Below are 14,173 nucleotides of genomic sequence, written 5' to 3'. Positions count from 1 at the left end.
TACGTTCCTCTTCTGTTCTTTACAAAGGACTATTGTACGAACGCTGAATCAGTGGCCATGACTTCTCCCGAGTTTTCAAAAGTGTATGACGAGTTAGATGACTCCAGCAAATGCCGGTACCGTGAAAAGCTCGAGCGCGTTGCACCAGACTCGAGTGATCCTTACCTGCCCAGAAGTATTTTTTTAGGGGAAGATAAATTTCCACTTGTGGACTATCCCGATATTTACAATTTCTTGGTCAACGCGCCCAGCCCCTACACCAAGGAGCAGCTCAAGGCCTACAAGAGCTTGGAAGGCTACAAATACCTTGTCAGTGGCTGGGTCGGCGATGTTCGTGCGTTTCCAGCGTCTGAATCTGACACATGTGACAGCAAGTTTGTCATCGCCAAAGTCCGCCATTCCCAGTCAGTTTCCGGCACCCATCTGCAACCCTGGATTGCTGCGCAAAACGACGGTAGCGTGATTTGTGCACACTGCACCTGCATGGCTGGTCTTGGTGAGTCTTGTTCTCACGTTGCTGCACTGTTGTTCAGCCTGTATTCTAGAACGCAGCTGATTCAGAACACAGGAAGCACTTCATTGCCGTGCCAATGGTCAACTCCTTCAATGAAGGAGGTGGAGTATGCCAGGATTCGTGACATAAACTTCACTGCACCCGACACTAAACAGCATGGGAGCAAGCGCCGTAGGTCGGAGGAGAAGGTCCCTGCTGATATTAAGCAACCCTCCAGTGCTGAGCTGGGTGAACTATATGGAAATTTATGTCAAGCCGGTAAACCGTCATTACTCTCCCTTGTTCCCGGGTTCTGCGATAGGTACGTACCTTCCAAGCCCGAGGGATATCCACCCATTTTGGATTTATTGTACGAACCAGACATGCTGGATGCTAGTTTTGGGGACCTGCTCGTTCGTTGCGAGGCAGTATTTCCAGCGGTCTGTGTTTCAGAGGAGGAAGCACGCGCTATGGAACAGGCTACGCGGAACCAGGCAGATTCCAAGGCCTGGTTTGAATTTCGCGCCGGCCGGATCACAGCTTCAAAGTTGAAGTCTGCTGTTCGCACGGATATTAGCCAGCCCTCTGCGTCCTTAGTCCGCTCTGTGTGTTACCCTGAGGCACACAAGTTTCGTAGCAAAGCCACACAATGGGGATGTGATCACGAGCAGAAGGCAATTGACAACTATAGTGAACATGCCAGTGCAACACATCAGAAGGTTGAAGTACTGCCCAGTGGCTTTGTAATTCATCCGGACTATCCATATCTTGGCGCTACTCCCGACTCCCTTGTGCAGTGCTCCTGCTGTGGCAACGGCGTGGTGGAAGTGAAGTGCCCGTACGGGTGCCGAGACAGTAGCCTGCATGATGCTGCCGATTCAGGGAAGTTCTGTCTAGTAAAGTCCGGCGGAGCACTCCATCTTAAGCAAGACCACATGTACTACTACCAAGTACAGCTACAGATGCTGGTGTGTAAGGTGCAGTACTGTGACTTTGTTGTGTGGAATGAAGGTCAGCTGTTTGTGGAGCGTATCTGTGCAGACACAGATTTCATCCGTGAAGCGGTAGCAGGTGCCAAGAAATTCTTCCAGTGTGCTGTTCTCCCAGAGCTTGTTGGGAAATGGTTCACTAAGACGTTCTCCACTCTTCCTGCCGATGCGTCTTCAGCGGCTACATCAGCCTCGGAACCACTTGGTGCTGCCAGTACAACATCTACTGCGGATCAAGAACGCCCTCCGGAGTTTTGCTACTGCAAGTCTGTGAAGGCTGGCGAGGTACTGCGATGTTCCAACAACGATTGCAGTATTCGTTTGTTCCACATGGCTTGTTTGCAGCTGAAGAGTAAGCCAAAGCGCAAGAACTGGACCTGCCCGGAGTGTCGCAAGATTAAATCTGCCACTAAATAATGATATGCATGTACAATTACAGTGGTAGCGACTTCGGCGACAAGTTTATAGGAATGTTGGTCGCTAAGCACAATGTTCGTCAGCCTACTCAAGCTCAACTGCATGAGGGGTGAATTCCCCGAAACACTGTGTATTGAGCAGGGAGTGGTGCTTTCTTGCAGGTTTGCCGGAAGGAGGGCTCGAGGGACTTCTTCTCTGCTCTAGATGGCAGTTGTGAGTCAGTCAAGTGTCTGGATGGAAGTCGTGAGTTTGTCAAGTTTCTAAATGGCAGTCGTGAGTCAGTCAAATGTCCAGTCAAGGCGGCAGGAAAGCTCGACCTCTAGTATGGGGTGCAACCAACTTTCCATGTACATAGTCATTTTTGTCGTAGCATTTGTAAATCCAAGTCTCAAGCATTTGAGAAGTGATTATATTCATGGAGCCTGCTATTCTGGTATTTCTAGAGTTGCATTTTCAACTTGTTCTGCTGTGCCTTCCACGGTACTTGCTGTTGCACTTGCCACGTGTGTGCATACAATCGGTGGCTGGGCTTTCACAACGATTTCCGTTACCTTTCTTGTATTTCTTTGCTTGCATGTATCTCTGAAGGACCATAATGCTGATTCGTATTTGTGGGTCCCAGGACATGCGTGAAGACCACTCACTGCTTATGCATGTGAGCAGAGGAACTCCATCATTACACATCAAACACTTCGCTCTTTACGTCTCTTCCGGGTGATGTTGGCATAAGTTGAGTTGTTCTTTGGTGCTGGGCATACTACATCTGATGGTACATCGCACACTACCCAGCACCCTAAGTTGGGTTTCAGGGCTATTCATATTATATTGTGTTGTCCCTATTTGGACCACGAGTCATTATATTGATGCAACAAGAAACGCAGGCATGTCGTGAGTGATGATAGAAGCCATTATTATTACTATTATTGTAAGTCTGTTGGTGTTGCCATGACCAAGCAAGCTTGGCTAGCCAGACAAAAGAAACTAGAAACAAGCGAGGTCAATGAGGTGAACACATGCGCATGCAACTGCAGAATAGGTAAAACAGAAATATAATTGCCGGTATATCCAGACAGTCCAAAAAGCACAAGGGGTTAATAATATAGCAATCATGACAGCTGACAAAGCGGCATGATGTAATTTACTCGAAAGGTACGACGGACTCACAACAGTTGCACAGAGCACAGCAGACGGTGACAACCTTGTCAATGAATGCACATGATGTAGCTTTATCGTCATGCATGAGGAAAGCAATGGGCAAAGTGCCAGAGAGGATCGTGTATTTCTGGCGAAGCATTCCAATCACTCGCTCCACATGGATACGGACGCGTGACACTTGTCGAGCACTGTCCAATTTCAGCCTGGAGAGTTGCTTCTTCCCCTTCGTAAATGGGGGCATCACCAACTCTGCGCAGAACATGCCAACGCTGTCTTCAACAGTGAAACCACGGTCAGCCAGCACCTGGTCACCCGGATTTAGGTGACTAAGCAGACCGCAGTGCTCTGTGATGAACTTGTCTGAGGCTCTCCCGCCCCATGCATGCGAAATAAATGTAATGACACCTTGTGGCGCTACGCCAATCAAAAACTTTGCAGTGTTATGGCTTTTATAGTGAGAGTACGTTTGAGCTCTTGCCATCAGATCAGAAGGTCGTTCACAAAAAACTTCAAAGCAGTCAATAATGACAGCACAGCCCGGGAAATGCTTACGAAATTCAAGTGGCAGAGTTTTGCGTAGTTCGTCTCTTTCCGGCCATTTGACAAGTGGTCCCAGCATCACATGCATCACCCGGATCCAGCGCTGGAAAATCCGGCACACGGTCGACTGGTGAATGCCGAATCTGTACGCCAAGTCTTGGTCCCGACAATTCAGCCGAAGCTTCATGAGAACAATCAAGAACTGCTGGAAGAGAGAGAGCGTGTGGCGGTGGTGCTGTGGAACTCTCTTCCTCACGTGTTCAAATATGCCCATCATGGTCCCAAAAGACTGCAAACCAGTGTAGAAGAGCACCTTCGCGTTGTCTTTCTCAAACGACTCGATTGACAAGGTGTCACCTTGTCCTGGAGCGTGTGGCATCCGTTTGCTTTCCAGGACCAAACAGTTGTTTGTCTCCTCCAGCCGCGTCAAGTGCTCCATATCCATGTCAGTCTGCGATGAGACACTGGAGACTGCTACAGGATCAGACTCTACCTCTGCACCATAGGCACCAGGCAAATCTGCCATTGCCTCTGTGAAGTCATTCCCGGAGGCGTCCACTTTCACTGGTGTCTGCGTCTTGCTCTCCTCGAACGTCAGCTTCCGCTTCGCTCGGCGTTCATATGCCACCAAATCCCTCTCCGCTTTACGCTTTACAGGAGTCCTGACATGTTCAAAAAGTTTCGGAACGTAAGCGGGAGATAGTGGATCGTTGCTCTTCTCTGCGCCTACGAAATGGTCTGAACAGATCCTGCTACTGTCAGTTGGCTTCCAATTCTCTCGTCTCATAGCCGCAACCCATAGTTTGCGCCGCTCGTCCGCTACAGGAAACTTGTAAAACTTCACAGCCGTTCCAGGATCGGCACGATTGCTACATCCGACGGCTGCACAACTCTTCGGCATGTTGAAGGCTAAAAACTTCAGCAAGCGAGACACCAGCGGAAATCAAAATAAAAGTGAGGAACGATATGTCGACAACCAACAACAAATTTTACTTTTCCTCTCAAAGACTAGTAAAAAATAGTTCAAGCAGAAACGACTTCATTTTGCCACCCCTGCCACTCGCAGCCGCCTTGGCGCTCCTCGTGACGTCATTCGCATAACCTCTATATGTAGGACTCAGTGAGCAGTCTAGGCCTTGACGGATTATGCTAATATTTTCGTGAAATTATGCTTTTCGCATTGCTGAAAAAATGGCAGAATTATGCTATTTTTATGCTAAAAGTTATCATATTATGCCGCATCATGCTCACATATGCTGCTAATGTATATGATGATTCTGTTCAAAATAACAGGGGAAATTTTTGTAGAGGGCGTTGTACCGTAGTAGCAAAAGTTCAACGGGGTCAACGCACCGTCCGACACTGATTGTAGTGGACTAGATATGTTATCAAGGGAGTCGTAAACCTACGACTTTTTTTCTTTTTTTACTGAATACCACAGTACCATCAGATGCTGCACAGCGGGGGCGGTGGCATATTGGATGGAAGTGGGGGCGGGGCAAAAGTAACTCCTCCGACCAAAGGTCTCGGAATCATTGTTACTCCTGTGCGCCGATACATAGGAGAAAAGAAACATGTGCATCCAAGAGGGGAGCACCGGCTTAAACGCGGCTTTGCAAACGATAATGGGGAGAATTTGAGACTGAGATAGGACAAAACAATAGTAAAAGCAGTGCACCATAGGAAGATGGAGTGAACTGATAATCGGATTTTAAGGCTGAGCGAAGGGGATCAAAGAGGGGTAGAAGGGAGCTGGAATGCGGTCAGTATAATTAGGCTGGTGTGTTGGCAGAGATCATAGCCTGTCTGTGGCCCACTCCCACTTGCTGCGCTGCAAGTGGTCGTTGACGTTTTTCTTGAACGTGCGCATACCTCTGCGGGAAGGGGGAGACTGCAGAAGGGTAGGTGGGAGCTGATTCCACGTTCCGATGGGGGAGTGGGGAAATGAGCGGAGCGTGTTGTTTCGTGCCTGAGGAGGAAGAATACTGGTGAGTTGCGATGGATGATGTGTTGCAGATCTGGTTGTCTCACGAGTAGACATGCGGCATTGCGGTGCGGCTGCTGATGGTGGCAGAATGGCTTTCACCATTTCCGGACCCTCCACAAAGTGCAGCTTGTACAGAAAGCAGAGCCCTGCTACGGTACGGCGAATGTCGAGGCTCGGGAGGTATGATCCATCTCCAATTATGTGCAGGGCACGGCGCTGGATGGCAGTGAGGCGGGCCAAGGTGGTGGGGGCTGCGCTCATCCACACCAGCATGCCATACTCTAACACAGGGCGGACAAAGCCACGGTACACGATTGCCCGGTGCTTTGGGTCTAGCACAGCCGATGCCTTACGGAGGAAGCCGAGCCGCTGGGCTCCGCGTACTACAAGCTGTCGAATATGGCTGCCGAATGCCAGCTGCCTGTCGAAGGTGACGCTAAGAAGCTTGAGCTCCTCTACTTCTGGCACGACTGCTCCTTGGAAGCGTATTGCGTTCGGGGGGGGGGGGGGGTTGGCGAGCGGTGGTGGCTGATGGTCAATGCCTGCGACTTTGTGGGCTCGAACTTGATCCTCCACCTGCTTCCCCATGCTGCCAGTGAGTCTACTGCCTGCTGGAGGATTGCTGTCTCTTCTGGCAGTCTGAGTCGGGTGGTGATGCACTTGTAGAGAGTTGTGTCGTCGGCGTATACAGCCAGCTTCGCCCCATCAGGCAGGTGGTCTTCTGCGTCGTTGACGTACAGAAGGAAGAGGGTGGGGCCGAGGATGCTGCCCTGTGGCACGCCAGATTGGATTCGGTGGGTCGGTGAAGACTGGCCACCTATGACGACACGGATGTGGCGGTCTGTCAGGTAACTCCGGAGCCAGGCAAGAAGGAGGAGGCCACTTATGCCGCACCGCTCAGCCTTGTGGAGGACGCCGTTGTGCGAGACCTTGTCGAAGGCCCTGACAATATCTACTGCGAGTACCCTGACGAGGCCTCCACTGGCAGCTGCAAGGCTCCACTCATGCTGAAGAGCAATCAGCAGATCAGAGGTTCCCAGTCCAGTGCGAAAGCCAAACTGCCTGTGAGAAAGGATGTCATTCTTCTTCAGGAAGTTGGACAGGCTGCGGTTCACGATGGACTCCATACACTTAGACATTATGGGCAGTAGTGATATCGGTCGGTAGTTTCTGGGGTTCGACTTGGGGCCTTTCTTGTGTACCGGTACGACGTTGGCAACTTTCGACATGGCAGGTTGATGACCACTGCAGAAGCACAGGGCAAACAGCTTGGATAGGGGCAGGGCCAGAGAGTCGGCACATTTTCTCAGCACTCTAGCAGGTACTGCATCAGGCCCTGTGGCTTTACTTGGGTTCAGGGCTCGGAGTGTCCGGCGTACGATGGCTTGGCGGAAGTGGACTGTTGCAAGCGTATTTGCGGTGCGCTGGCGGACATGCGGGAACGGCCCCGACTGTTCTGCAAAGTCATCGTCTAGGCTGCACTTCTGGGCAAAGTACTTCCCTATGACGTTAGCCTTGTCGTGGCTTTTGGTGCATTCCATGCCATCGGGGTCAACCAGGACTGGGATGGAGCTGTCCCGGCCATGCCCTCCAACTCGTTTAATCACGCTCCACCACTCTCTGTCCTACTTCTACTTCCTGGTGCATCTACTTGTACTTGTACCAAGAGTATATGGGGGGTTATATACTCTTGCTTGTACTTGTAAAACACGTACAACTGATGCGAACAGTCGGATTATTCCAATTTATGCGATTCGCATGCAAATTGCCTCGAATTACGCGCTTATTCGATTTTGGTAGGAATTATGCGGAAAATTATGCTAGCATAATCCGTCAAGGACTAGACCAGTCACGTCTCGATGACCGATCACGATCCCCGTGACCAATAGGCCTTGACGGATTATGCTATTATTTTCGTGAAATTATGCTTTTCGCATTGCTGAAAAAATTGCAGAATTATGCTATTTTTATGCTAAAAGTTATCATATTATTATGCCGCATTATGCTCACATATGCTGCTAATGTATTATGTATATGATGGTTCTATGCAAAATTGCAGGGGAATTTTTTTGTAGAGGGCGTTGTACTGTAGTAGCAGAAGTTCAACGGGGTCAACGCACCGTCCGACCTAGCTACGATGCGATGCGAACAGGCGGATTATTCCAATTTTATGCGATTCGTATGCAATTTGCCTCGACTTATGCGATTATTCGATTTTGGTAGGAACTATGCGAAAAATTATGCTAGCATAATCCGTCAAGGCCTAGTGACCAATCAAACAGTCACAAATCCCCGAAGAGCAGTCATAAAGTCACACACCAGTTTGAATCCCGATGACCAGTCAGAAACAGCTGCGACTTTCTCTGTGAACGGTCACAGGATCCACGTCAAAATATTACGACTCAACTGTAGGCATTCACGCGATCAGGATACTTTTTCCTTCACAGGTTTCCATGGTTTCAGAAGTGAGCAAGAAAGATTTCGATCAACTCTCGATCTCCGCGTAGTTTACTTGTAGCTCGAGTCTGGTGTGTGTGGGCTCCTTTCCAAAACGAAGGGTGGTCGAAAATCTTGCAGGCTTCAGATTGAATCTCTTTTGAGAGGACGTTCTGGCTAGTAGATTGTGCTATTCAACATATTTGAAGAACAAACTTCGTCGTTCAGAAAAGTTATTTCGGAATATTTTCAGTCATGTAAATGTTTGCATGCCGATCTTGCAAGAACGGAAACTGACTTCAACTCATCCAGCGTACAAGCAGCACTCGCTTTGTATTTTTGGAGAGGATGGGTGACAAGATTACGGAGTCAGAAGTGGACATCGCCGACGATGCAGAGACGAAAATATAATGAAGATGGAAATGAAAATATGTTCATCTCCAAGAAGGTACTGAGTACATCAAGCACCTTCGTGTGTGTAGCTCTGTCTTTCTTGTGGAAGACTCCACAGAAAACAATGTCCAGCTTGTTGAAACTGAAACTGCCTCTCAGTTGAAGTCGTTCAGGGAAGACGTCTATTCAAGACATCATTGATCCATTCTCAAGAACCATCGTAAGAAATTAAATCAAGTCATGTTAGCGATAAGAATGGCGACCTAGACCAGAGAAGTGTGAGTGTCTTGTTTTGACTACAGGAAACTGTATTTCAATATTGTGGAACAACGTAGTGCTTACGCAGTTTATTGCTTCGAACACATCTTCATTCCTACTCCCACAATTTATTGATGTAACATTATGGTACATGGTCTTTCTCGTTGTGCTCCTATAACGTGTATTATAAGTACATGCATACGAGTACTGTGTACCGTTTACTGTCTCCTTGTCAGCGTTTTTGGGCCATCCTCCACACCTTCATTTGTCCATTACGTATTTTCCTTCTAAGGCGAGACCAAAATAAAATAATCGAGATTCCCGGGCAGGACCCATGTGAAATTGGTGCGGGCGGGCGAATTTTTATTTTTTTCTCCTATGGCTACCGGCTGTGTGTATGCGCATATGCGCATGCCATGCCGAGCTTTTTTTTTACAGTATTTTCCATGCAGTCATATTTATTTATTTTTATTCAATTTTCACAAAAAACAGGCACGCGGTTTACCCGTTCGATTTTTCTGTATTTCGGCCAACGATGGTCCTGATCTGTACATCAGGGAGTCGTACAAGCAAAGCTCGGGTTTGTGTGACTCCACGTCACAGATCTACTCACACGATTAGTACTGTACATGTATTATGAACTGTTCAAAAACAATTGGCCTTGGCTCGATTTTGGTGCGGGAGGGCCCGGGAATCACTAATTTTTTTGGTCTCGCCTAATTATTAATTTTATAGAAATATTCACTCACTACAACTTCTTGTGATTGCTGGTGCGAACTATGATGTAGCCTGCGATGCCTGCTTTTTAGTGAGAGTGCACCAGACATGTATCGATACGTATGTCTGACGAGATGTTCTTGAACTGGCATGCTGATTGACAAGAACTTTGGTTAGATAAGGTTTAGAATTGGGTGCTCAATGGCCTGGAGGAATTAATCGTGTTTGTGATCAGTATCACCAAGGGTACGGTTCTTCCGTCTACGCATCCCTTCTTGTCTGGTGGATAGGTTGAAAAGAGATAAAATAATAATACAGAAATACTTGTGTCCAAGTGTCGTCATGAAAACAAGTTCTACCTCCGTAACTTTGTCCGCAAGGTCCCGTCAATCTAGCTGGTAGTCCCGCTGCCTATTTGTGTGTGTGTGTGCGTCCGCGTGAGTGTGTGTGTGTGTGTGTGCTCATGTGTGAGTGTGCGTGCTCATGTGTGAGTGTGCGTGCTCATGTGTGAGTGTGTGTGTGTGTGTGTGTGTGTGTGTGTGTGTGTGTGTGTGTGTGTGTGTGTGTGTGTGAGTAGCAAGTATTACCTTCACTGGGGGCAGGGGTAACTGCAGTTGGATCCCAGGACGGATACCCTGATGCCGTCAATCCTTTTTCTGCACCTTGTCCTCACCCACTTACTGAGGTGTGGTGAGCCCATAAGTGGGATCATTTTCAAGTCCACCCAGAGTTTTGGGGATTTCAGGGGGTGTCGGCCGTTGGGCGGTTCAATAGCCAGTTGAGTCATCTTTCCAAGATTCCTTTTGAGTCTCTCTCCCCTCTCCCGGGGAGACCCACGTGACCAGTTTTGGCAGTGAGCAACAAGTACAAGTACAAGTGTGTGTGAGAGAGAGAGAGAATGTGTGTGTGTGTGTGTGTGTGTGTGTGTGTGAGAGAGAGAGAGAGAGAGAGAGAGAGAGAGAGAGAGAGAGAATGTGGTGTGTGTGTGTGTGTGTGTGTGCGTGCGTGGATGTGTGTGGATGTGTGTGTGTGCGCTCAGAGCTTAGCTCGCAGCATGCACCAGCCGCTCGGAGATTGTCGAAGGAAGGAGTGTGTGTGTGTGTGTGTGTGTGTGTGTGTGTGTGTGTGTGTGTGTGTGTGTGTGTGTGTGTGTGTGTGTGTGTGTGTGGAGTGTGTGTGTGGTGCAATCCCAGCACAAGTTGCTATGGCTTCTGCCGTAGCATTGCTATCATCGCCTCCGGCGATTGGCGTCAAAGGTCAGGTCAGGTGTGTATGTGTGTGTGTTTTGATTTAGAGAATGAATGTGTGTGTGTGAGAGAGAGATTTAGACAATGAGTGTGTGTGTGTGTGTGTGCGCGTATACGCGCGTGTGAGTGTATGTGTATGTGAGAAAAGGGAGAGAGTGTGGGTGTATGTGTGTGCAATGGTGTGTGCATGTGTGGATTTGGCACTTAAGTCCCCAGCTCTATTCTATGTCACTCACGCTGGAACTGCTGCTGCATAGCCCCAAGTCTGAAGACTTGGCAACTTCACGCCTGCACCTGACTCTTGCGCTATGATACGCGTCGCCTATGATACCCCTCAGAATTTCCCACCTTATTCCCCCTTATGTTCAGGCTGCCCGTTTAGGAGCCATCAGTTGCCTGGCGATCGTAGTAATACGTGAAACTCAGAGTTGTGACAAAGCTTCCAATCTCTTGTAATACAGAAAAACCTATATTCTGCCTGTGACTACTAACAGAGAAAGAGTGGTCGCAACTGTACATTCCGCATGTAACTGTTCGCATGGAATTTTAGTGGTCAAAACTGTATTCTCTGACCGCTCATAGGCAATTATAGTTTCCACAACAAATCCTGCAGTACGAATCACTCCGCGAGCAGTCACGAACTGTGTGCTTTACACATGTACATGTATGGTGATTTGTGACTGGTCATGGGGCATTGTGACTGGTAAACTAATAATTGTGACTGGTCATGGGGGGGGGGGGGGGGTTGTGACTGTTTGACTGGCCACGGGGACCTTGATTGGTCATGGGGCCTTGACTGGTCACTGCAGTCAAAACAAGACACTCACACTTCCCTGGTCTAGGTCGCCATTCTTATCGCTCACATGACTTGATTTAATTTCTTACGATGGTTCTTGAGAATGGATCAATGATGTCTTGAATAGACGTCTTCCCTGAACGACTTCAACTGAGAGGCAGTTTCAGTTTCAACAAGCTGGACATTGTTTTCTGTGGAGTCTTCCACAAGAAAGACAGAGCTACACACACGAAGGTGCTTGATTGATGTGCTCAGTACCTTCTTGGAGATGAACATATTTTCATTTCCATCTTCATTACATTTTTTCGTCTCTGCATCGTCGACGATGTCCACTTCTGACTCCGTAATCTTGTCACCCATCCTCTCCAAAAACACAACGCGAGTGCTGCTTGTATGCTGGATCAGTTGAAATCAGTCTCCGTTCTAGCAAGATCGGCATGCAAAAAATTACTTGACTGAAAATATTCCGAAAATAGCTTTTCTGAACGACGAGGTTTGTTCTTCAAATAATTATGATGAATAGCACAATCTACTAGCCAGAACGTCCTCTCAAAAGAGATTCAATCTGAAACCTGCAAGATTTTCGACCACCCTTCGTTTTGGAAAGGAGCCCACACACACCAGACTCGAGCTACAAGTAAACTACGCGGAGATCGAGAGTTGATCGAAATCTTTCTTGCTCACTTCTTCTGAAACCAGTGAAGGAAAAAAGTATGCTGATCGATCGCGTGAATGCCTACAGTTGAGTCGTAATATTTTGACGTGGATCCTGTGACCGTTCACAGAGAAAGTCGCGGCTGTTTGTGACTGGTCATCGGGATTCAAACTGGTGTGTGACTTCAAGTCTTTATGACTGCTCTTCGGGGATTTGTGACTGTTTGATTGGTCACGGGGACCGTGATCGGTCATCGAGACGTGACTGCTCACTGAGTCCTATTATTAGTTGTTGTCTGCGACTTGTGGAGTAAAGTTTATCTATGTGTAGTATCCCTACCTAGTACCTAGTACCTTGCTAGTAGACAATGTAGTACATGACTGTATCCTGTATGTACGTACACGAAACTAACTATGATGCATGGACAGTCTTTTAGCACTCTGAGTCATACAGGTACAGGCATGCACATTGCACATTGTACATTCGGTTGACAGCTCTTATCACCCACACACTAACACGTTCACACCTACTGCGCTTACTTACATACACTGCACACTAGCTCGTATTTTGCACATTACAATTCTCCCATTTTACTCACATTACACCAATAGCTAGTTCTTCCATTCGTCTTGTCCCAAGTGTCTTCCTAGTATCTTCCCCAACACCCGTTAGTAGGCGTTACTTCTCAGAACTCTTATCGTTGGCTATCCTTTTCCTTGCTCTATATTGTGTCAGTTCAGTTCCGTTCCGTTTAGTTGTTGTTCTTCAGTTGTTGTTCAGTTGTGGTTCGGTTGCAGTTCCGTTCCGTTTGGTTGTTATTCAGTTGTGTTTTTACATAATATTGTTATTAAAAATTGTACTTCAGGCAGGTTGAGCCGAAGAACCTATTTGTCCGTCAGTTTTCTTGTGTGTGCCTTCTAGACCACTCGGTGACGCATTACATATGGAGTGCAGGAACTAACTTGATGTTCACTCAGGAACATTACTGGTTTTGGTATGCTCTATCACTGGATCACAGTGGTGCTTGTAGTACTTGTCTTCACATGGTATCCCATGGACACAATGGAAGCAACCAGTGGACCAAAGAGGCCAGCCGTGTGACGCTCCAAGTAATCCCATCCAGCGAGCTTTGAACAATGGCACTGGATAACGCAACCAACTCGCCCGCCTTCCCACACATCCTACACAGCGGGCATCTGCCCTGATGAAAGATTTGGGCATGGAGCAGATAGGAAGCCAAGGCATTGTCTTCTTCTGCAATGATCAGGCTTCCTGTGGTCTTCTCGAGACCAGCCTTTTGTCAGACAAGACCAGGTGTTCTCGTTGGTCTGTTGTTCTGTTTGCCAGAAAAACGTTCCATGAAAGGATTTCTGGGTCCACACAAAGAAGTGTTGTACTTGTAGCCCACACTTTACCACCTGTGAGAAGACCGGTGCGACATGCAGATGTAGCCACAGAATTGACGCAACCACCTTAATTAAGGAGCTCATCGTCATACTGAAGCACATTGTGACGCAAATTGCTTTCTCCATGGTGACAACATGAACATTTTTAAACTCTTCAAACCATGTCTTCCCTTCTTGCGACTGACGTAGTGCGTGTGTGTGTATGTGTGTGGTGTGTGTCTGTGTGTCCGTGCGTGTGTGTGTCTGTATACTCACACTGCTCTGATGTCCCGGCAGTGCCTTCACCGAAGATCCAGAGTAAGATGTGTGACCATGCTGCCCAAGTCTGTTGCCAGGGCGATAGTACGGAGAGCTCATATCAGCGTATACCGCTGTGCCACTCGGTCCACTGAGGGAGGATGCTGTTGGCGTGTTACCATACTGGTGTAGACTGCTGCCAGTCGTTGCCGTCCGTAGGGGAGGTTGATGCGGCTTTTCCTGTTGTACTAGCTGCTGCTGTTGTTGCCTCAGCTGCTGTTGTTGCTGCATCATTGCCATCGAGAATGCAGTGGATCCATGTGTCTGCTTCAAGGAGAGCACATCATCAGGAATATCACGAAGAAATTATAATATACATTGCCAGCCCTCGTCAATGACTCGGCCAAAGAACACATGTGTGTGATTCAGAAATCCCGAAAAGGGAAA

The 14,173-nt window shown here is 48.0% G+C and overlaps 1 protein-coding gene across 1 annotated transcript; it reads right to left on the bottom strand.

The window, feature by feature from the left end:
- Nucleotides 1-3,037: 3,037 nt before the first annotated feature.
- LOC135816187 (uncharacterized) lies at nucleotides 3,038-4,495 on the bottom strand. The gene has a single exon (XM_065329624.1). The coding sequence runs from the start codon at nucleotides 4,493-4,495 to the stop codon at nucleotides 3,038-3,040; it is 1,458 nt and encodes a 485-aa protein (XP_065185696.1).
- Nucleotides 4,496-14,173: the final 9,678 nt, after the last annotated feature.

Source organism: Sycon ciliatum, chromosome 1, assembly GCF_964019385.1.
Source record: "Sycon ciliatum chromosome 1, ocSycCili1.1, whole genome shotgun sequence".
Taxonomy (NCBI): Eukaryota; Metazoa; Porifera; class Calcarea; order Leucosolenida; family Sycettidae; genus Sycon; species Sycon ciliatum.
This window is presented reverse-complemented; position numbering and strand designations above follow the sequence as displayed.